Genomic DNA, 25,354 nt, shown 5'->3' on the forward strand with positions numbered 1-25,354 from the left:
ACATTGCTATAAATGCATACAAAGTGCTAGGAAATGGTTTTATCCATATTATTCACCCATATTATTGCACATAAACATTTATTCTTGTTATGTGTATAGTGTATATCTTGTATATCTTTTCTTTTGCTTTCACTATTTTATTTCATTGTTTATTTTAACGTACATTTATCATAAGTGTGTTTTTCTTTTTCTTTTTTAATGAATGTGCAACTTAACATTTCCCCGAGCCTAGGTGAGTGCCACACCTATTCTCTGTGTTGGGACATCAATGCTACGTGCATCTTGGTGTCGGGACATGTTTGCCATTGCGTATTAATTACTGTCAATTTGAATTTTAACAACGGAGCCATGCTAAAAAATTGTCATCTTTATGATTTGCTACACACTGATACATTTCATGGCCCGCGCGTGGTATTTAAGATGTCAGTGAGCGGGAAGACGACCTTTCCACTTACTCTTCACGCTGTGTTTTTCCATATACTTAGGCGCTAATCTTAGCCGTTATGGCATGCATTTAATAGTAGTCGAGGTGTATGTTAATTCCCCCGTAGGTCAGTGCATGGATTCTGATTAGGTCTGACGTCCTCATTTCAAAGTGTCGCCTATGTCTCTCACACCCACCAAAACGTTCTGTGTAATAAACTGGCTGTGTGTCGAAGGTTTCGGTCAGAGCCAACGCAGAATAAACAGCCAGACTAAATACCGCTTCAATGACTCCCACTTGCTCTTCTCCTCTCCCCTTTTGTCTGGCTGTCTCTCAGTGAGGCCAGCAGCTGTGTGCAGGCTGTTTGAGAGTCTTTTGTCTTCTGCTGGATAAAACCAGGTCAGGCGCAGTGGAGATAAAGTGGAGTGTTTCATTAAAGTCTACCAGATTAGAGCGTGATCCCACGTGAAGGTCTGTGGAAGTGCAGATGCACCTGATCTGGCCTGTTCTTCTAAGGTAGGACTGTATGGGGCCAAACAGATCTGAAGCACAAGTCGTTTTGTATGTGCTAACGTCAAGTCGACAATTTCCAACCGTACCAAGCTACTGCGCGAAATGACACGGACGGCCGCACGTCGGTGTAAGATAAGATAATTACACTGTAAACGGTTGTAGCAGCGGCAGCAGTGGGGACGGTGACACACAACACTAGTGCCAGATCAAAAATCAGTACCTGTAACCCAAGTTTACACTCATATCTTTCACATTCAGTGAGGCTCATACTCACCAAGGGTATCTGTATCTCCGGTGTCCTTCGTGAATAACCCGTTCTTTGCTGCGGGGCTTAAATCCTAGTGTTTTAATATTTTAAAATATAGTTGTCAGTATATCCACCATCACAAGCGAGAGCTAAGTCGGCATACTTATTTTCCCACAATCTAAACGAGAACATATATGGGCTCACGTTGCAGCAAAGCAAAGTTCAACTCATTAAATCTATGGCAACGTTATATTTACAGCTTCTTGTAAAAGTTGTTCCAGACTTTTTTAATGTAACACTATCCAAAAGACCTTGTGGGCATAGTCGGAAGGAGTTCTCCTTTGGGGACTATGAATATCACAATTCCCATTGAGATTTATTTATTTTTTTTGTAGTTGGGTTAAACTTTGATGAAATCTCCTAGAAAACACTACCTAATATTCAAGTCAGATATAAAGATGAGTCTCCAAGGACACGATCAGACCCACTTCCTATTGAAAAAATAAGCTCCCAGCACTAACGCTTGTGTTTTCATCTAAACAACGGCGTCGGTGCATCATGTTGCCGGTATTTCATCATCCCTCAGTTTAGCTGTGAGCTAAACAACAAGTAGCTAAGTAGCTAAGTTTTTCTTTCTTTTCTTTTTTTTTCGAAGAATGGAATATCTTCCTATCATGTCTTCAGGGGTCATATCTGCTCACGGACGCCAGCAGGTCAGCTGGAGACGTTCTATAGTTGTTCTACTAAAGCGATGCTCTTCTAAATGCTTGTTCAGTCACATTCCCACTATGTCTTAGCCCTCTCTTCGGCAGCTCCTTCGGTGCTCTGAAAATCTCCATGCGCCATTATTCTTTCATCTCTCCTCGTCTCTTATTCCGGTCTCTACGGTCTCTCGCTCCCAAAATCCTGATCCTTCTGTTAATTTGAGCCATTTGTTGCTGGAAATGAAATATCCCGTCTTCCCTGTCACCGCCCGTCCAGATCTCTGTCTAATTAGAACGCTTATGTAACATTCGTGCATTGTATTGTGTAAGGGCGTTACATGAATATCAGAATAGTAAGTCTAATTATTTGGTATAAACTGATGCACGGCCTGCTGTAGTTGTCGGCCTCTCTGACGAGATATAAGGAAGGTGAAATACCTCCATTAAAGTCGATTAGACACGGAGGGAGATAATGGCCTTCACTTTAATAAGAGTCTTTTTCTCGAATATTGCAGCCGTGATTGATTTGGCGACATTTGTAGCGTGTTAACGGCAAAGGGAGTTTGAAATTGCAGTCGTCTGAAGGACAGCTAAGCTTAACTGTTGGACTGCATGGACCATATGTCCCCCCTAACCCTAACCCTGTACTTATTTTATATTTATTTTTTTACAACTCTCACTCTTATGGAGCTGTTGGCATGGCAACTGGTAGTTGCCATTATGTCACATCCTGTTTCTATGCCTTCAAATAACTAAATAAAAGTACTTGAACAGGCATCAACATTACATTAACTACTTCAAATGACACAAAAACCGTCCTTGGAAAGAAAGAAAAAAAAATTGTGTTTTAGTTTGGCCCAAGTCCCATCCACTAACCTGGAAGACATGGAGCTTATGACCTATGTTGCAGCCTCCAGCCAGCAGGGGGAGTTCTATTTGCTTTGGCTAGAAGTTACATGATAAATCTCACTATTTTACTGGAATATTTCAAACAAATCCACAGAAATAACAGATGTACTGTCCTGCAAAAGGATATTTGATGAAAAGGAGCAAATATCTATGCTTTTTCTAATTTGTTTCTTATTATTTAAAGCTGGATTAGAGGAATAAAGAATAATCTTTGTACGCGCAGTTGTAATTCTAATCACTTTTTCGTCCCTATGAATACCCTATCGTGTAATATAAAATGAAAGCGGTAAGTGGTATGATTTCCACGTAAAAACTAGTCTGCAAACTGAGTTGTTACTGAGAAGTTGGAGATGTGCAGCCTTTGGTCTGCAGCTCACTGTGGCCACCCCCTCTTGTCTCTATTACTTGCTGGGATATTTCTCCGTAAGGAAAATACAAAATGACGATTGTCCATATTTGCAAACTGATTTTCGAATGAACATTGCTTTTTGTTCCAATGAATGTTGTAAAGCAATAATTGGTGAGAATATTTTAAGAAAAGTGCATTGCATTTTTTTTAACTTCTTTAATATAACCGGCAAACCTTGTGTTTAGTAGTAGTCTGTTAACTTTTGTCTGATGGTGATTCAGCATTCATTTTCTGATATCTGTTCATAGACATTACACCAGCAGTTACATCATACTGCCTTTTGTTTGGCTGTTACAACTCCATAGGCACCCAAGTCCTAATAAAGCAAATGCATGCAGGTAACTACTGCCATACCTCCTACGGCAGGATACAAGTTCTGTAACTGTGCCATGCCAGCTAGTGATAGACAGTGACAGAGAGACGAAAATGTAGTTCACCTCATTTGGGTTTGTTTCCGTTAACTAAACTCCCACTAGGCTAATCTAATCAGGTTTTTAAAAAATGCAGGTCATATTCATGCAGCATGACGGTACAGAAACTGTCAAATCATTTTCAGCCGTCGTATTAGGAATTATGTTTCTGGATAACAACAGGACCAAGGACACTCCTTTGAGACAACAAGGACCACATTTTAGCAATTGAAGACAAGTAGTTTGAAAGGGGAGCAAAGGAAGGGATTTATGCTAAATTGGTCTGAGATATAACCTGCCAACGATTTACAATACAGTCCTAACTTCTTTCCCAGTGATGTTTCATTAGCGAAGGAGGACAGGGACAAACAGTGACCCCTCAATGACAGGCTAGCCATTAATGGACAGTAATCATGGCAGTTTCCGGTCATTAACAACAGAAAAGCTAGGCGAACAGTCTTCTCAAAACACTCTACAAGTCCAGTTGCCTTCATTTAACGTGGTCTTTGGATATACTGTAACTGCATAATTTTCCAAAATTTGAAGCAACCACAACAACAACCAATCTACCTCACTATCTGTCCCAGTCTGCTCTCATAGGTCTCACCACTGCCAACAAAACAATCCCAGTTAACTGGAAAAATAAACAGTCTCTAAACATCTCCCAGTAGTTTTTTTCAAAAGGGCACAATAACTGACTGCTCTTTCTTTAAACTTCACATACATTTGTATTTTATAGATGTTTTATACCTTATCTAATACTAATACTAATGTGATTTAGATCAGGTCTGAGTGTTCATCCAGTATCCAGGAGTATGCAGTTACAGAACGTTCTCCTCCTAATTTGTTTCTCTACCACAAACATACCTGATCTACAGCCATGCGCCAAAATTTCCAGAATCCAGGTTTCCTTTATGAAAAGAAGAAAAAAAGAATGAAGCTGGTATATTTATGAGAACATACTCTGGAGGCCACTGAAACATTGGATGTTGGATGAAATCCAGTTAATAGTCCACCATCAGAAAGTTTGTGTTTGCAACTGACTTGAATGTCTGCTTCTCCTCTGCCTGTTAAATGTACCCTATGCAATGTCAAACTCACTTTTTCCTCTTGCCTATTCACAAATCTCCCATTCCAAGTCTCACCCTGTTATATATATCTGTATGTGAAAGTGAAGAGTATGTGGAATACTTTCCAGGCGTTGATTTAAGGAAAAAAAAAAAAGAAAGTGAGTTTTACATTTCCCCTTCTGCTTTTTAATTTCAATACAATGTTTGCCTCTAAAGGGGAAAAAAGAAACAACAATTGAGCTCTTTGAGGCGATGTGCAGAAAGTCCAGTTAAGTGAAAATCATTGTGATGGAAATGGAAAAATATGTGCGTGACATCTAATGGACTACCAGCTCTCCAGTGATCCATAATCTAAAAAACATCTAGCTCTTCAGTCATACTACAAAGGTTCTGCGTTAGGTTAGGTTTGTTGTCAGCACATTTTGTTTCGTGGATTTTCTGACTTTTTCAGAAACAAAGCCTACTGTCTTATATAACGAAATATTACACAACACAGGAGGAGATTTCTGCATTTATTTTCCTATGAAATCCTTCTGGGCATTTGACAGCTGCATACATACAGGTGTAACATCATGACCACCTTCCTAATATTGTGTAGGTCTCCCTTGTGCCTCCAGAGAATGGAAATGGGCCTTCTGAAGGTGTCCTGTGGTGTCTCGTAACACAATGTTGTTAGTGAGGGTCTTTGGGTGAAGGAGGGGGCCTCTGTGGCTCATCCCACAAATCAGTTTGTTAGTTTCTCAGCAGAACATTGAATTGTCACAAGATGGTCAATGTTATTTAATTCTCCTGTGAGTGGTTTTACCATTAAGACTGATTAATATACACCAACTCTATTAAGAAATGCGCTGTTGAGACAAAAAACTTACCACCAAATGGCTTAATATTCTGTTGGGCATATGGATGTGGGCCAAACAGCTCCAACCTGCCAGGGCTTCCAAGATCTCTGGAGATGCCTCTTGAAGTCAGGAGCCAAGGTGTGAACAGCAAGTCTTGCAAATCAGAGCAGGTGACAATTGTTCTGACACATCGTCCAACATCCTATCACTGCTTCATGATATGTCCCTCCTCAGACCATTCTTTGTAGTATTACCAACAAATGTTTCGCAAATACTAGTCCTGTCAAAGTTGTTCTGGTCTTCACACCTTCACCGTTATTGTGAGATAATCTGTGAGAGGTCATGTTTTGGTCATCTGTGTATGACACGTGATAATATATGGAAGAAACTGATTTCAGTTTAAATCAAAGAGCCTGCAGACAGACGAACAGCTAATGTCAGTTGTTGAAGTTGTCGCGTTGTTTGCTTGTTTCACCATCCAGCGAGCTTCTTCGAAATTCTCTCAAGTATTTCCGTCTCTGACAAGTATTGTGTATTAGTTTCCTGAGAAGTTTCCTGCGATTAAGTATTTAATTTGGTCCTAATTATAGAGGAAGCAGACACAGCGTTCAATTAGATTCTTTTCCAATTAATTGATTTCAATCAGTGGATGCCACGTCTAGAGTGTTTTAGTTTGTGTGCAGCTAGTCTGCAAAACATGACACAATGTGATAATTGTGTGCAGGAAAATTATTTGAATCAATACCTTAAAAAAATAATAGATCAGGATAATAAATCAATATTTGTGGCTCACAAGATCTGATTATCAGAGGGTTCAAGCAGAAAACTGCCTCCTAGGACTCAGACACCCAGCACTCCCGAAGATCCCCAGCATTACTGCGTGGTTCATTGTTACGTAATCAGTCCCAGAGCCCTTCAGTACCTCTCTTTACCCCAAGCAGGACAAATAAAAAGTGCATATTTAATCGGTTGTACCACCAAAACAAGACATGAAATCAAATGACCAGGATCTGGAAGTTTGACTCAGTTTTGATGCCCTTTCTACTTTGATGCTACTTTCTACCCTTGGACACCCTTGGAAACCCAAATTCACTAGATCCCAAATGGATGAAGTATCTGTGGGATGACCCATAGGACCCAAAGGCATCCACTAACAACACCCTGTTTCCAGACTGTTGTGGAGTCACAAGGGAGACCCACACAATATTAGGAAGCTGGACATAAAGTTTCGCCTGATCATGTATGTTTTAGCCAGATTCATACAGGTTGAGCTATTTCTAGTGGTGGAATCAGGGGGGACCAAGGGAGACTACAGCTAATTCATGCCCTGAAGTCCTTTTTCAAAACCAGCTTTTAGGTTCTTTAACAATGACAAAAAAAAGAAGCATGTAAGAAAAGACAGAAGGAAAAAGAAAGAGATCATAAATAAGTATTTCTGAAACCTCAGCAAAAGGGCTTGCAAAAAACTGATTATGATAGAGATATGTACTGACATCATAACTCCTTTAAAGAGGGGTGAAATGTTGAGTGTCTTACTTGCTGGCTGCAACTTTTGCAGTTCCACTTGTACTTCAGCCACGTAAAGGAGACAAATAGCAGAATTACGCCAAACTAAATCTTTACTACTGCTGAGAAATCTTTTTATTTCTCTGTCTTAAAAGGAAAAAAAAAAACACTTCTTGTCAAATTTCCCAAAACACTGTCAGCCAGACAATTAAATACTCCATATCTGCTCAAATCAATTATCTCCACCATGGAAGTGCCCCGCAACACTGTTGTGAAATGATTGAGCTAATGGGTTTTTGTTCCCACGCATGCGGTATCAAACCTCTCTGTGGCAATTAAGATCATTATCCACCCTTGTGTTTTTGTTTAAGCCTGTCGCAGGTCCATTTCGCTAACTCGCAGGTTCAGCTCTGATTTAATTCGAGGCGAGAAGCAAGTTGCGTACTTTCAGCGACGCTGTTAGAAAAGTGCCGGGTGATCCAATACACACTTCAGTTATTGAGAATTGGGGTTATTCGATCCTGAGAGCTCTCTATACCATGGGTAACTGACCTCCTGTAGGACAAGACCAATTAGCACTGCAAGTAGCTAAGATATGCTTGTGTAAAATGACTCACTGACTGAATTCTATGGAAAAACTACTAGAACTTTAGAAAAACTATGAGGCATTTAGGGATGAATTCTGAATAAGGATGTATATGTAAGGCAAATATTGGATTTCTTTCAGTGGATATTTTTACTGTTTCACAGTTTTGCTCCGTTGCTCATGGTCATATTTTATGTAGGAAGATCTACCACTGAAATGGAAGCAATAATAGAATGGTTTTATGGATTTTTGAGATTTTTTGTAGTCCTTACACTTTCTGGACTTGAAAATACACTATATGTAAAGTCAATCCATAATGAACATATACAGTTCTCTAGGTGGGGGTTGCTTAGATTTTAGGTTCACAAAGTCCTGCCGATGTCAAGTGAATCGCTAGCTGCGTTTCCATGACAGTTTTTTGCAAAACAAAAGTGATATTCCTGAAATTTTGATGAAGTACAATTGCGCTATGTACGTGTTTCCATTAAAAGGTGTTTTGCGAATGAGCTGTAACTCTCGTAACGACTCTGAACTCCTCTTTACGCCTGACCTCAGTTGAGGAAGATAATGAACTGGTCATATGACCCCCTACATCATCTCCACTGACAGGGAGTGAGAGTGTAAAAATGTTTTAACGATATTTGAGACGTTTCAATTACCAGTGTTTCATTGCATTTCTAGTGGCAATGGAAACGCAGCAACTATGGCTTTGGAAATCCATCATTTCCTTCAACAGTGCCACAATATATAGTTATAATTTCTCTTAAAACCAACTCATTGATTATACATGTTTTTTTTTTTGTTTGTTTTTTTTTGTACATATGGAACAATATATGTTAGTTGTTACAGCGAGTAAAGAAGTAAGAAGGACTGAAACGTAAGTAAGGCCCTCATTTTTCTTGGGGGGAAACTCAAACTTTCCTTTCTACCTGACATGAAAAGCTAAACTCTTAACAATTGCTTTCAGATGCACTGAAATTCAACTTCCCACGCTGCACTGGGGTGGCTTTGTGTTGTTTTCTGAACATTATCCCTGACATACGTTACTGTATCTTGTAGGTCAGGGTGCATCTGGATAGAAATTGACAAATACCTGGCAATGTAATACTGCACAGAATAGGAACACAATCTTTTGAATATATTAAAGTTCATTGTAGCACTAAATAGCTCTGACCCATAGGTCCCACGGAGTTTACAAGGCCCAAGATTGTGCTCTGCATTATCAGGCACTCGATTTCAATTTGGGGTTTTGTCAGGTATTATCTACTGTCAAAGATGATAGGAGTACTGGCACAGAAACCAAACCTTTAAAGAACTCAAACTCTCCCTCCAGTTCTTACATGTCATGAACCGGGGCAACCATGCATAAGACTTATTTTAATGCTTGCAACACGCCATTTCCAGTTTACCCCAACTAGGTTCAGTCTTGATAGGTGCTAACCATTAGACATGACTACCTAGCTCTTGTCACAGTTGCTCAAGTCTTTACACATAACCATTTATCCTGCATCCAAAACCCGCACGAACCAACAATTTCCATGTTACCTTATTAAACCTGATTGCTATCACACTTTGCCCCGATGAGTGTTAAGATATACAGTATGTTTGCGTGGCCTTGCATCCATCTAGCTGGGCCTCTCTTGTGTTTGTGATGGCAAGTGTGTGTCCAGCAGCAGGGTTATATGTATGCTGGTCAGAGCGATGCTCCTTGTCAGTGGTGATAAGTGGTAATTTAATTTTGCCAGGCGCCGCTAACAGGGCAGGGCTGTTAGCCTAGTACAGGCGTGTTGCGTGATTTGGTTTTGGCAGCAGAATTCTTTTAATTGTTTCGGTCAGGGGTAGCGTGGAGGTCCGTCTACTGTAAAACTTGCATTTCACTCGTTGTCTATACGTGTGTGTGTGTGTGTGTAGGTGGGTGAGATCAAAATGAAAGCCAAGTCTGAAGATGGGCGTGGTCCTGGCTCTGATTGAGCACCCGTGAATCGTAACGTCAACATGTTGACGGGTATCGCAGTTGGTGTGTTCCCATGGCAAGCTCTTCCCTGTGTCTGTCTCCCATGCTACACAATTGTAGTGTCCAACAAACAGTGTGCATTTGTTTCTATTATTTCTCAACCTGATTGCACTGTCTGTATTCTTTTGCTATGGACAAGTCTCCCTTTGTGTGTGTATTATATGTGCATTATATTCACTCAGTCCCCGCAGTAGTGATTCTCCCCTTTGAGTAGTTTCTGTTGCTGCTTCTGAAAGGTTTCAAGGTTTCAGCCCTCTTCTTCTTCTCCAACCTCTCTGCCTTTGTGTCTCTGATTGCCCTCCTCTAAGTGTTGCCGACAGTTTCACTTAGCGATGGTTCCCTTATAAGTGCAGCTGCTGGCAAACTGGCCACGTTTTACTGCTGGTGGCAACAACTGATCTGTTATTTATTCTTTTACACTTTCTCATGCTCCAGACACTCCTATGCTTCTGTTTAATTTGCAGGTTCTGACATGTGCTGTGTTTTTGATTTCGGATTTTCCTTGGAAGGTTATTTTCCATCTACCTTCCTTGGAGTTGCTATCTACAACTCTCTGCACTGAAACTGAGTGTGTGTGATCAAGACGGAAATATTTATCAGGACCTGAAGGAAGGCCAGATGAAGTGTTGATCAGAGTTCGTGAATTCACTGAACAGTTACACAGCCGTAAGGGCAATCTGAACAACCTTGGACTTGGATGAATAAGCATCTTTTCGGAAAATACTGTAATATAAAAAATTAATATAAAAAAAAAAAAAAAAAAAAAAAACGTCCCCTATCCTCATGTGTCAGGTGCTTCCTATTTTAGGTACAGAGGCTCCAAAGGTGGTAAGAGAGTTAACAACAATTCAAATCCTGAGCTAATTATTGAGATATTTCCTTACATAAAGATCTTCAGTTAATCTCCGTGTAAGTTATTCTAAACTTTTTCGGTAAGGAAGAGGGCAGTTTTTGACTAAACCCAGTGGATATGTCGTGCTCTGATTCCTTCGTCAGCTTAAGCGAGCAGTGATTGACATCCTACAAAGACAACCGCAGAGAACTTTCCGAGATGAAGCACGGGCAGACGGTGGAAATGAGACGCCCTCATTCAGTCTTATCTTAGCTCGGCTTCCATGGTTCCCAAATGATTGCAGTAATGAAGAGTGGAGTTATTTCTTGTTGCTGTGTTACTTTTGCTGAGGAGCGAGATAAACTCGGCGTGAGTGGTAGTTTTGCAAAGTCATGTCGCAGCCAGAAGGTTGAAGAAGTTTGACTGAGGGTGAATGTGGATGTCTGTTTATTCGACAGATATGAAGTCCTTTTCAGGGTGTTCCTGCATATGGCCCAATACATGCTTGGGCAAGAAATGCAGAAAGTTTTAGGGACTTAATAGAGGATATTTTGATATGTACTACAATGTAATATACCACCAATCAGGCATAACATCATGACTACGTTCCTAATATTGTGTAGTTCTCCCTTGTACCTACAAAACTGATGGTGTCCTGAGGTGTCCTATGACTTGAGGGGAGAGGCCACTGTGGATGAAGCTTGTTGTGCATTCCCCCAGACACTTGATCAGTTAGGGACCTGTCTCAGACTGAATCCTGTTGGTTGGGAGTGCATAATTGAGTCTAGGTGGGTGGTACGGTCGAAGGTCCAAACGTTCAGATGTTCAGGGTAATTTGTTTTACCTGTCAGTGGTTTTAATGTTGTGGCTGATTTGCGTAATCTGTACATACAGATTGAATTCATCTGCGTTTGCAAAGTGGAATTCATCCCGGGTTTTTGTGTCACCACAGTTAATTTCATTACCATTTCATTTGGTCTTGCAAAGTATTTAATTCAGTCATGTGGAACTGATTTACTCCGCACACTGACGAGATATACTATCTTGACTGAATGCGTGGCCCGAGGCTGGCTGACGACAGCTTAGAGGTCTTCCAGGCCTTATAACTGCTTCACTACTTAGTCCCTGGCTCAGATTTTATTCAAATAGGCCGGGATGAGTAGACCAAATCCAAACTGTGGCAGAGAAAATCATTTTCTGTGATGATTGTAACATACAGTGTTGAGATCCACTTTCATTAGAAAGACGGAACAATCCCTCAAGGGACTAAAAAAGAACGCCATGCAACCGGATTACACTGAATATGATTTCCCTCGGGACTGGTGTCCCTTGGGTGACTTGGGTATTAGTTACAAAGAAAATAATGAATCCCTAATGACTTGGCAATGGATATCCACTAAATATTTAAACGCACAACAAGACAACCTGAAGCTTTTGTACCAATGCGGTTCTATGTGTGGTAATCCATTACTGATGTGTGCTGCCATTACACATGCCTGAAATGGTGTGCTATACCAAAAAAATGTTCATATTGTTTACTCTGTGGCTTTTTTTTTTTTTTTTGTAAATTCCAAGCTTCACCATCTCTCCGTTATTTAACATTTCTGACTGCCGCTGATTTAGACTCCCACATTCACTCAGATGATACATATTTGTGTTATTAGTTTTTTTCCAGTCGTTGCCGATGGTTACGCAAAGAACCGATAGCTCTAAGCCCTTAAGACGAGGCTGAGCCGTTTTCGCTGTCTTGGCTTGTTTTCTGTTTATTTGTTATTTCTCTACGGACAATCAGTCATGCTGTGCATGGTGTTATAGAGAATAACTGTTCAAAGAGCTCTTTGGTATTTAGTACAGCAAACTCTTAGGCACTGAAAGCAAACAAAACTGTACAAACATTTGTCATGTTTCATTAAATGGTATGTTACATAAAAAAAGAAAGTAAAAACTGGTTACTCGACTGTATCAAAAAGGTATTATAATGTATTAGGTCAATTTATGCCTCAAAATCCCATGTTTAATAAATTCTGTATGGAGATTACCTAACCCTAACCCTAACCCTAAATGAAGCAGGATAAACTGCAATCCCCATATGAGGACGCAGGGTCTCAGGAGGTTAAATAATCAGGTCCCAGGTCAGGACAGTCTCCCACACATATGGTGGATGAAAGTGATGAAAAAAAGAATGGATAATAGCAACTCAACTCAGTGAGGTGTCCCTGCAGCATATATTCTCTGGTTCAGTTAGCGATCAGTGGTTCAAAGTAACGCCAAGTTCACCGAACATTCAGAAACGCATTGTTCCAACCTTTATTTCCAAACTTCTTTCGAGGGTCTCCTGGCTTTCTGAGTTCCACTCTGGTCAAGTATTTTACTGAACGGTTGCCAAGGTAACACCATCCAAGTTCACTGGTGGTTTCGAAGGCCGACTGAACACGAAAGAAACGTATCAGCTTGTGGAAATGGGCGTCCTATGTCCCCTTCAAAACTTTCCAACCAGAATTCATTATCTTTCAACTTTCACTGCTTAACACCAGCCACATTTCACTGAATTCTATCCATCTGTAAGCGACTTTTTGACTCTGCATTATTAAAATGGCAAGTTTACATAATGTAGATTCATATCATAGGTGTTTTATTTTTTTTTGCGCTTGCACTGTAATAAGGTTTCCATGTGCCAGAATAGAGTTGTCATGGAGATGAATGTTCTCAGCTCCTGGTGTGCCGGTGTAGGTGTTTGACACCTGAATGGCAGCCATCAGTTACACATGAGTCCTTCAGGTGTATGGCAACATATTGAAGCTATTCTTCTCTCTCATGCACAGCTTCAGGCATGGAGGTGATTTATTTATTTTTATATATATATAAAAAAAAAGACTTTATGTAATTAAGGCTAGAATAATTGCTCCAATGTTCCTTTCGTCCTCTCCACCCTCTCGATCTCCTCTCTCTTTTCTTTGACAGAGGAATGTAATTAAAAAGAAAAAAAAAAGGAGAGGGAGCTTTCCCCGAGGTTTGAGCATTGTCTCCATCCTCTAATGGAGAGCTCAGACCCGCCGTCTATCATCGACAGTTAGGGAGACTGAGGAGATGCCGGGAGAGCGATGGAGATAGAGAGATCTATCAGTGAGGGGGAGAGTGACGGGGAGATAGGCAGTCAGGGAGAATGTAAAGAAGTGGACAAACAGATCAAAGAGGAGAGGCAGTGGAAGAGGGGAAGTGAGACATGGTTTGTAGGAGGATTCTGTGTATCAACATAAAAAATGCTTTGGTCAAAAATTAGATTGGAAGAGAGATCACTGCCAGTTTTCGTACTATTCTCAAATAGGACAAAATTCACAGTCGGTTTTAAAGTTATAACTTCCTTTATGGTTAATAAATCCTTTACTGATCAGTCAAAGGCCATTACATTCATCAGTAGGACAGCGCTTTGGTGAAAGTTATTAAAATAGCCATGAATATCGCTCTTAGGCACCGACTCTGCTCAGTTAAATCTAAATGTAACAGTAAGTCAGCAGCTCCTATAGGTGTTAAAATGTCAACGACGGAGGAGCATCAAGTCTGTAAATGTTAAAGGAATGTGATCCAGCTTCTGCACAGAGCTTTTCCACACAGCAAAGCTGGATTCACAATTGAGCGCATTGGTGCGATAACATGGCCACTGTGTCTGGGTAGTAACTTAAAGTGTAATTCGTTTTTGTCACGACTTGCCTAAGATCATCAACCAATGGTAGCTTGGTCCATGTGAATCTAAGGGAAACTAGCCTACAACGGAAAACCATGGTTGCATCTAGGAACGGCACAATTCTAATGATGTTTTCTTGGGGGGTGGGGCTGTGTTGTAAGCCTGATTGGTTTCTTTGTGTTTCCTGTTTTTATTTTGTAACCTCTTCACTGGTATTTCTTGTCCTGTTTGGTTTCTCCTTTTATGTTCCACTCTCATTAGATTCACTCTCGCCAACCCTTCTGCCAATGTGCTTATATAAACCTGCCTTTCCCCTTTGTTCTTGATCAAGTCTTCTGTGGATTTTCTTCGGATTTCCTGTGTATGTTCCCTTGTATTCCTGTTCAGTTCCTCTTGTTCCCGGGTTTTTGTGTTCTGGGATAACCCTGCCATCCCTGCAGCACTTTAATTTGTTCCTGCTTTCAGAAGTTGTCTTTAATTTTACTTCAAGATGATCAGCCTGTCTCTCTGGACTGTGTGCGTGGCACTTTAGGTCCTCCCAACCTTGCTACATAATTTTGGTATAGCGGTTAGCAATGGTGCCTCATGGGAAGAAGGTTTTGGAGTTTGCATATTTTCCCTTGGCCTGCGTGGGTTTTTTCTGGCTTCCTCCCTTAGTCCAAAGACATGCTTGTTAGCCTAATGGGTGATTCTGCATTGACTGTAGGTGTGCATGTGATTGTGAATGGTTGTTTCCCTTGTGATAGACTGGTGACCTGTCTAGGCTATACCCAGAAAAAGTCACACTCATATGCATCCAACTTTTAAATGTACTTTAAAGAAGAATTTATCTGAAATTCTTTCAGATAAATCTATCCAAGCCCCTGTCAGTCACAATCTCTGTGCTTTGGGAGGCTTCTGATGGAGGGAGCAGCAGATAACAGGGCTGAATCTGGGTCAGGCAGTGATGTACCACACACATACTCTCTGTGTGTCCATCTGTTCTCTTTCTTATTAGCTCAGATTAAATTAGGGGCTATTGTGACCAAAGCTGAAAAATGTGCATCAGAGAATGGACATGGGAACGTTGTTTGGGGGGGGGGGGGGGGGGGGGGGGGGTAATGTCTAAGTAACATCCACACAAAGGAATGCCCAGCAGAACATTGTGTTGTGACAAGATGATCAATGTTGTTCACTTCTCCTGCCAGTGGTCATAATGTTGTGGCTGACTGGCGTGCATGCATGTGTGTCCCATACAAACTAAACTAAAGCAATTTTGGCTTAGCCAGCTGTGTTTGCCAGTCACCTCTGCTGTAACACAATCCCAGCACCCAGAGATGAAGTTAGTATGTATAATGCACGAGAACACCTCAGGCTAATGCATTTGCACTGTTGCCAAGGTGGGCGACAACGCAGTCTCACCTCCCTATACCCGACACCTAACAGAACAACGTGCTGGCCATGTTTTGTCAACCCCCCCATCCCCCATTCCAATTCTCTGCTCCGACCAATGTGCTCTGTTATTCACCACACTTTCAGAGAGGTGTGACTGTGAGGTGGCAGAGACAGTGGTGAGGCACAGCACAGGTTTCTGAACAAGTTGTCTCGGCGTCCGCGAAGTCTTTAAATCTTAAATGGATTTTATTGAGCGAGGGGAGGAAGTGCAACATACATCCAGCATTGTGGGAATCAACTTGTGTGAGGGATTAACTTAATCCACTGACATTTTGTTGATATCAAACCTGTCCTGACTTGATTCAGAATATCGACGAAGTTGTACTGAGTCTCCACTGGAGGCAAGAGGAATTATCTTATCACATTCGCAGATGGTTTCAATAGAAAAGCAAATAACACACACACAAAAAAAAATCTGTTCTGCTGAATTTTATGACTGATATTCTGTCTAACCAAGAGCAGATTCTTGACACCAGAAAAAAAAAAAAAAAAAAATGTCTGGCAAATCCATCTCAACTCAGGGTCATTTGGAAGCTTTTTCCAGAACTCATGAGATTTAAAGTTGAATTTTTAGTGCAGTGGCACAATATTGAAATATACAAGACTTTTAACCAAGTCCCAGCAGTGTAGGGCAAAATGATCTTGCAGCGATTTACAGAGTCTTGACTGATCACATCACACCTGAGGAATATCCTCATCCTTTCTGGGCTTGACGAGTTCTTGGTGCAATTGAAAAATTGTCAGGAGAAATCTTTAAGAACATGACACGAAAGATACAACAACTTCAACAGGTTGGACTTGAATCAGAATCAGGAAAAACTTTATTTATCCGCGAAGGGCAATTACGATGAGGAAGATCCATGTCAGAATATGTTTGCTTTGTCAAAATGTGCATCAAGTCTGTGTCTATCAAATGTGTGCCCTAAAGCAGGAGCCATGTGATTATCATAGTAACTGATCTAATAATTTACCTGACATTTGATATCTTTGATTATTTCTTGTCTTTCAGTCTTTCCTACAGGCATGCCAGTTGGCCCCTAAAAGTGTTGAGGCTTAATATCCACACCTACTGTATAAAAGGCTAACTAAACATCCTGTTAAACTTCTAATGCTTTCGGCTGAGGTCCCCTGGGCTTCCACGCTGGTCTACTCTCCCAGGTCTTAATTCCCAGTGGCTCACGGCTCAATGAGCTGTCGTCACACGGGGGGCCTTCTCTCCCGGTGGAAACCGCAGCCCAAGCAATTTACATATGTAATTGAGTGGAAAGCAATTGTGCCGGGATCTGCTTGCTTTAAGCAGCTCCTGGTGTCTGTGTTTATGTGTGTAAACCCATGTGTCTGTAGAAAGGGTAATTCTGATTTATTACAAGGCGGGCCTTGTTTTTGCAGCTCTGTCCATCTCCTCTAGCAGTTACGCTAACACTGTGCTCGCCAGACTAATTGTAGAGGTCTGGGAACATGGGGATGATGATGTACAGTGGTTGAAGAAACTCTACAACCGTGTTCATACCTGACTGTGCATCTTAGATGATCTGATCTGAAGTGGACAGCTCTAAGCACAGTTGTCAACACATCTGAGATGTATTAAGCCTGGGATGAGATCTGTTAGCTGGAGATATGTCCTGGGCCAAATTTAAGAACTTCCTGTTCTACTGACTGGTGGCCCTCTGGTGACTGAGTTAATCATTCAGTTTGCTTTACAACCCAACACCATAAACCTTTTTGGTGCTATTTACCAACTAAACCTATAAATACATGTAAATAAATAAATACACTGGATAAATAAATAGGATGCCTGAAGAGAGATTTTTAAGTTCAATGTGGGTGTCCCTGGCCATCACCATGCTGGACTGTCTAACTCTACTAATTAAAAAATGGCCAAAGCTTGCGTGGACTGAAACCTAAGCAGTTACCTAGCAACCTGCTAGGGCATGCAGCTGTCACTAAAAGTGGCCATTCCCTAAATTATGCATAACTTTAAGCCTTGGTATGCCCTTTATTTGTAGTTATAGACAGGTCCATCCCAGCACAGTTGTTATGAATGAGAAAATTACCTACGAAAATATGAATATCTGTAAATCGTGTCATTTTCACATGGCAGTCTATAGAGACTGATTTGCCCAAATGGTCGTTCCAGGGCCTGCACCTTTCAAGTTGCCTTAATTGTTCAGCTTTGGATGTGGAGACGCATGTCTACTTTTCACAATCAGCTATTCAACCAACTCCAAAACCTGCAATAAGGATATACAGACTGAATAGATCCACGTAGTTGGCCATCCATGGCGGACTTTTTCTGTTTACCTACTGTGGTTCAAAACACATATTCCCATTGCTTCTACCCAGAAGACAGCATACTTGCGGGAATCTTTCAATCATTGACAACAGCACTGATAAAACCTTAAGTGAGAACAACCTTTACTAACTTTATGGCTTTAAAACTGAAGCAGAAAGTTAGTATGAAAACTGACTTTACTAAAAGGAAAGTAACTAACTAAAGGAACACTAATGGTATAACGTTGAGTCATCATCACTGCAATGGTTATCCCTTACGAACGCCTTGTCTCATCTTTGTGTGCACATGTGCAAGACTTACATATTTTATAAACTACGTGCGTCTTTGAGACGCTGCTATGTGTGTGTGCATCGTGGACACACTTTCACCTCGTCATCAGCCACGTAACCCCTGCAGCATTTAAACCCTTCCACTGCTCTAAGATGTGACATGCAGTACAGAGATAGTGAATACTCTCATTCTCCTCTGCCACATTGGGTTTCCTGGTGCTTGTGGTCTAACTGCACGCCAGCACTCCTCCATAAGCTATTTCAAGCAGCTAAGTAGATTGTGTTGTTTTATAATAGATTACAGAGCTGATACCGTCTGATGTCTGATGGGAACACGGCGGGACCTCAGTGATCAGTTCCCTCTGTTGGACCTACTGTGATCGAAGTATTATCAAACATTGCACGGATTGTGTTTACGCTTTTTCTCTCATTTTTCAGATTTAAAAAATCTGAGTTTTGTTTCTAGGAAGTCCTTATGAAGTGCCACGCCCCATCAGTCTCCAGAGCAAATGCAGGAAGTTTAGAGCCTGCTTTTATCTGCCAAGCACAATAGCAGCACTGTGCTTCCCAGTTATTACTCAGAGGAAATCGTTGCAAAGGAAGAATGAATCAAAGTCTTTTGATTGCGGTGCTGTGTGCAACAGGAGAGGAATTGTAGTGTTTTGAAGCTGTCCCAAAAAGTTCAGTCTCATTTGTTATTTGATGAGTCAAGCTCAGTATCAACCCTCCTAAGAATGCTTGAAGACATGCATGCATGCTTGCTATACGGTTTGACAAGAGTGCCACTTGTTGGTAAGTCGTGTAACTGCGTCGGGAGACTGCGAGTGCATCAGTGAGGGAGTCAATGAAACTTTTGTCCTTGTGTAAACCTGTCTGAATTTTCTTTAGAATGAGATCAGGGACAATTCCTCTTCCACTGCAGAATTTGAAGGAATCACTCGTTTGAAGGTGGGATTTGTGAGGCAAGCTGTTACTTGGCTAGATATCAGAGGTGCCCACACTTAAAGCAGACATACCTTGCATATTGCAGGAGCCCTTATAGCAGAGTACATGCCATACTGACTGTGCCATAGTGAGAATAGTTGATAGACTAATGACAGGTGATTTACCCGCACCACCTGTGCGACTCCCCGTCCATTGCGATTGGGTACGCAAAAAACGGAAAACTGTTTTAAATGGCATATATTCAAAAGTCTAGGCTGATCTATTTGGTTTGGGGTTTCCTATGCACTTAATGTTTTCCGGTGAGGTCTCTGAACCAAAACCATAAAAACCAATGAGACTGCATCAAAGGTTTCTCATATGACTAAGCATTGGATTTTAGGCTGGAGGGCTTGGGTGGGACCAATCAAAAGAAATAGCGAACATCAAGATTAAAGCAGCAGCAGAGTCTCAGGAGCGGTCCTTGGTATGTTTCAAAAGCTCTCTCCAATATCTCCCATAATGCAACTCCAATGCCGCCAGTTTGTAACACAGACTTTCTATTGGTAGTACTTGAGCTTAAGCCATGATAATGAGTGTTTTCTCAGACTTAGCAAAGCTCATCCAAAGCCACAAGCAAATAAAGCAAATATTTTTAACCCAGGCAAGATTTTACAAAACACACTGAAGACTTACATTTTAAAACAATCTGAGAGCCTATAACTATGTCTGATGTTAACCGAACATCTTTGAATTCAACAAATAATGGAATATTCTCTTTTATGATTTTAAATTGCTAATAACCACAAAAACCACAGAAAAAAAACACAAGAAACACAAACTCACTGCCCTAACACTAGCAGCAGCCCCATTAATTATGTTTTTATTTATTTATTTTTTAAAGCTGATGGGAATTAGCATTACATTCACGAGTAGCCTACAGGCTTTTATGGGTGAGTGGGTATAATTAAGCAATGCACAGAGAGACATACATGAGTTCACTTCTCCATATATAACATTATTATTTTCATAGGATTAAAATATTAAAGTGTGTGCATGTGGAGGGAAGGGTTGATTTGTGTGTGTCACAAGAATGTCCAGCAATCAGAGCCGGATGAGGTTAAACGGAGTGACTTTTAAATACAGACATATCGACAGGTTAAACTGATTGGTAGTCCCTACCCCTGATTGGTCGTCCCTACCCCGCTAACCCTAACCCTAACCCTAACCCTAACATTGACATGGAGCAGAACATGCATCAGAACAAGGAGTCTCATTGGAGTTTATACAGTGGAAACCAAACCTAGCCCTAACCCTACCCTCTTATAATCAGCAGCTCCAGTAGATAAAAAGTGTAAATGATGAATTGTTTGTTGTAAATGTACTAGACGAATTCAAGATGCCCTTTAGCAAGGTAGCAAAATGTACACCGCCACAACATTAAAACCACTGACAGGGGAAGTAAATAACACTGACCATCTTGTGACACCACATTGTTCTGAGAAACTTTCTTTATTCGTGTGTATGTTACTTAGACATGTAGCACCCACCTAGACCAGACCAGACACCCCCCACCCCATAGCAATGAAAAACAGTACAAGGTGTTTATCTGGCCTCAACATTCACTAGATCCCAAACTTATCATGTATCTGTTTTCAAGTAGCTGTTTTGGAGGCACAGGGGAGAACTACGCAGTATTTGAAAGGTGGCCATAATGTTATGCCTGATCGGTGTATGTTAGGTCCTATAGGCCTATCCACTCATTAAAAGAAATAATACAGAGAAACAGCTCTGACTCCACCAGTCCATTGCTCAGGCTGCCAGAGAAACACTGGACTATTAATTGACCATGCTGCTCACAGAAGAGTTACACCCAAACACACACACACACAGCTCTCAGCGCAGTACAGGGCTAAAAGATGCGAGGTGTGCTCCGCGAGCTGCCTAATTGCAGTCATGATGAGAATACTGAAAGGGATTTGTGCGTGTGTCTGGGCGCGTAAATTAATATAATTCATTTAATACGACAAAGAAATGGCTCGGCTTCAGAGTTCAACGTCAGTGTCAGGTTTGCCAAAATGAATTGGATGTTTAGACTTCTGTGATAGCGACGGGCGCATAAAGACAAAAAGACAAGAGGGCAAATTGCACATGGGGTTTGTTTGGGGACAGGCAGAGATGAAAGCGTCAAATAAATAATTAAAAAATTACAAGAAGGACATATTCAGTTCAATAAATCATTGAACGTTAAGATTAAGGCTGCCTCATTCAAACTACTGCGCCATTAATCTGCCTTTAATTGCTTGTTCTGCTATGATTAATGTCACTGCAAAAAATAATATTACAAGCTATAATATGTAATCTGAGATTTTATGATGCCGTTTATATGTTAATCTGCAAGTGACCGGCAGCGATTTACAAAGAGAAATTAATGACTATTTCTATCACATGATCCCCCATGCCAACTCCAAATGTGCCAAAAAAAAAGCCACTTAAATCGAAGCATTGAAGGTAATAAGACACTTGCCAAACACAGAAACGTATTTGGCTGATATGTTTTCATGAGTTATAAAGAGAAGTGAAGGAGAAGAAATTGGTCCCTAGAACTTCTGAAACCACAATAGAGTCCACTGAGGAAAACTGTAAAATATGTTTAAAAGTTCAGTAAACCGTGTGGGAGGAACTTGAGTTATGTTTTCAAGCTGTGCTGGACGAGCTAGTGCAGAGAAAGGAACGAACATGTTTACCCCCTTTGCCACCGTCTATCATCCCTAGGCTTTACATTTACACCGATCAGCCACAACATTAAAACTACTGACCTGGGAAGTAAGTAACAGTGACTGTGTGGTGACAATACAAGGTTCTTCTGGGAAACTTTTGGCCCTGGAATTCGTGGGAATGCTATTTAGACATGTAGCACCCACCTTGACCAGATCAGACACCCCACCCCAAAACCCCAGATTAGGAACAACCAAAAAAAATCCACTGGAACAAGCCTGATCCATAGAGACCCATCCTCTCAACCCATAGGAAACCAAAGGACACCTACTAAGAACATCCTGTTCCCAGCCACCACAGGACACCCAAGGTACAAGGGAGACATCCACAATATCAGAAAGGTGGTCATAATGTTACGCCTGATGGCCATGTTCTTTCATAGTTTTTCAACTTGAGGTCCTTTTTACATAAATTAAGTTTATTCTTCATGGTTGCAAAGGTTTTTGCCCCGGGTCATCCATGCCCCATTGCAATGCCTCTCTGGCTCCTCACATAGCCCGGCCCCGCAGTTTGAGAAGCATGGGATCCGGCTAATTCAATTTAGTGGTGCAAATTCCAAAACAAATCAATAAATGATTAGATTACAGAAACCCGCCGAGTGAACTCAGGGAAACAGGCAACTGCACATGAACCTGAGAGACGGTTCACTTGTGGCTCACTCGGATATCCAGCCTCGTTTTCAAAGATCTCAGCATTCAGATGCTTAAAGGCCTATTTACAAGATCTGTTACAATATCTGTACGATATCTAAAATTGAAAAAAACAGAAAAAAAGAGAGAAGAAATAAGGTATAGTTCGTGGTTACACCTTTTAAATTTGGAGTGAACACCTCTTTAGTGGCCTGTTGGTTAGAGCGTGGTGCTAATAACGCCAAGGTCGGTTGAGTTGGCTGATGACTTTCTGCAATTCAACAAATAAAGGTGTACTAATTCGGATTGTTGGTTTTGATTGCGTGCCCACTTTACATAGCTGATGAGGTATTAATTAAACAAAAACGGGAATGAGTCTGGAGGAAAGTACTGTGCAGACTGTGGCTCCAAAGACACAAGATGGCGCCGCCCGTATCCCAGTATCCACGTTGGCCGATGCAAGGACGTGGGGACGCAGTGTCCATATTTTTATACAGTCTGTGTTAACAATCAAAAACTAATTAGAAAAAGGGTTTTCAGCACCTTTAAACGTATTTTCGGGCCCTGTTGCTGATGGAGACACACCTCCTGATCATGTCTACTTCCTTATATGGAGAAGTCTCAGTTGCTACCAGTTTAACCTAATCATTCCTCAGCCTGGTTTCAGGCATAAGCACACAAAGACAAAGCCTGTCTTCCTTGAATATTCAAGCACTGAATTCCTCCAGCCTGTGGCTTTTGATGCTTCGGAATATTATTTGTGGTTACCTGAGAAGTCAACTAGGAATATGAGTCAGTGCTGCAAAATCTCCATGATCTAAATATACGGGAAAGCATCGACAAAAGGGAAGCATTTGCACACCCTTGACAACGTCTATCCTTCCAGTTGATCCATCGGCCCGCTTGTTTATTTGTGCACATGCATAACAAGCATAATTGCTGTTTAAAATTATCATTACGAGCTGAGCTATTCTTTTTTCATACTATGTCTCTTTAATCCTCTACGACCATTAATCTCCAACTTCGGCAGCAGAATGAAACATGTTACCAAAAAATAAAACAACACAGCTGCCATGGTTTGATTTTCATTACTCCACTGGCTGAGCAAACAGTCGAAAACGTTCTATAAAAAATGCTTTCCGTAAATGACCAGTTGTAAACAAGACCATGATGATGACAAACACCAAGAAAATCTCGCTGGATAGCTTCCCACCTCTCACAAACTCCTAATGAACGCGTCTGCTTCATTAGCTCCTATTGATTCCTTTTGGTAGCCTTACTCCTGTGAGTGTCCAGGCCATAATTGTGATTGGTGGGTTGGCAGGTCCTGGTCTGCTCCGTGTTTAATGTCTTCACTTTATGAGCTGTAAAACTCTGAATAGATAATCAATACAGTGTCGCCACGGTCTATCCGGCCTGTGAGGTTGATGGAAAGTTCCTCTGTCCTGGAGAATGGCCTTGAATAAATGTGCATGCATGGCTGTGAATGTATTCATGTTCCTCGGGTTTCCAGTGTGCACACGTATTGATATGATGAGGAGAGTGTCGGCGTGTTTTCAACAGACTGCTGACTGAGCGACAAATATGTTTCAGGACATTACCCTTTGACCGGTTCACCCCTGACCTTTTGTTTTCTCCTCCCTCCTCTCTATTCCTGTCTCGCAGGTAGTGCTGGTGGGTTCCTCCGTCAACGAACGAGATCAGATGCTGTTTATCAGCACGGACGAGGGCTCCTCCTTCCAGCGGCAGTCCATCGCCTTTACGCCGGACACGCTCATCTTCCACCCCAAGGAAGAAGACAAGCTGCTGGCCTACTGCAAGGAGGGCAGGGTGGGTATCTCAGCAAAGCTAATGGAACATGGGAACAAATCCGGTAGCTCAATGAATGAACAGAAAAGACAGCACTGATGTTACACTGGGGATAAAACAGCAGCAGTGCAGCAATGAATTAAATTTCCATTTTCATACACATCAGCAGAACACACATCTCAGAGAAAACTTGCAGTGTGATTCACCATAAGACAGCAGCTGCAGGCCAAACCTCCTTATGCAAGTGAAAAAGAAACCAAACAATTGCACAAACACACTATGCTGAAGAAATGTCCTAATCTCCTATGACTTTCAGTGGAATTGTTTTTGGGATACAAGAAAGAAAGTTTGTATACGCCTCTTCTACCCGAAAATGTACTAGGGAAGATCTCCCCAGTTGTAATCCGATATAATAACGTCGCACTTGCGTACATACTCGAATTGAGGGCAACATTGCAATTCCTTAACCCTAAGCCTAACTCTAACCCTACCCTTAACCCTAATAGGCTGTTTAGGCGTCTACGCCTATTTGACGCCATTGTTATAGCGACAGCCCAGACCCTACGCAGGATCTAATGCCGTATCTTGACATGCACCTTCCCAGAAATGTAACTACACATCGTGGCAATGCAGACCACAAGCGCTGTGATTGGTCCACTTGGCAGTAGCTTGTCTCTGCTTTATTGTTTACGGCTGCTTCTCCATCTCCGCAGTTTTCAAAGTGATTGTTTTGGATTGATGAAGATGGAACACATCGAGGAAAGGTTAACTGCGGATGTTGGGAGATGTAAAAAATTGAACGACCCGTCTTTGGCAAAGGTTCAAGTCACTATTTTTGAAAGTGAAGCAGGAAGTCGAAACAAAAATGAAGTATATATATATATAAAGTATATGTATATATGTATAAGTGGCTCACACTGGCGTCTATGTCCTGCCGTACCTTAAATGAGCCTTAAGAGTATATTGGGACGAGAAACGTAAGCAGTCCGACGTTCTGACAGGTCATTAAATCTCTATTTTAGTATTGCCAATGTATAATCCATGATCTTGGTCCGTACTGTAGTGTGAAATGGGGG

The 25,354-nt window shown here is 41.3% G+C and overlaps 1 protein-coding gene across 7 annotated transcripts in view; it reads left to right on the forward strand.

Moving 5' to 3' along the window:
- sorcs2 (sortilin-related VPS10 domain containing receptor 2) overlaps positions 1-25,354 on the forward strand; it is a 308,443-nt gene that overhangs the window by 220,318 nt on the left and 62,771 nt on the right. For all 7 annotated transcript variants that reach the window (XM_047592596.1, XM_047592588.1, XM_047592604.1 and 4 more), the window contains exon 4: positions 24,135-24,299. In XM_047592596.1, coding sequence (XP_047448552.1) covers positions 24,135-24,299 — 165 coding nt within the window. The remainder of the gene's footprint in view (positions 1-24,134; positions 24,300-25,354) is intronic.

This window comes from Mugil cephalus, chromosome 1 (genome assembly GCF_022458985.1).
Source record: "Mugil cephalus isolate CIBA_MC_2020 chromosome 1, CIBA_Mcephalus_1.1, whole genome shotgun sequence".
Taxonomy (NCBI): Eukaryota; Metazoa; Chordata; class Actinopteri; order Mugiliformes; family Mugilidae; genus Mugil; species Mugil cephalus.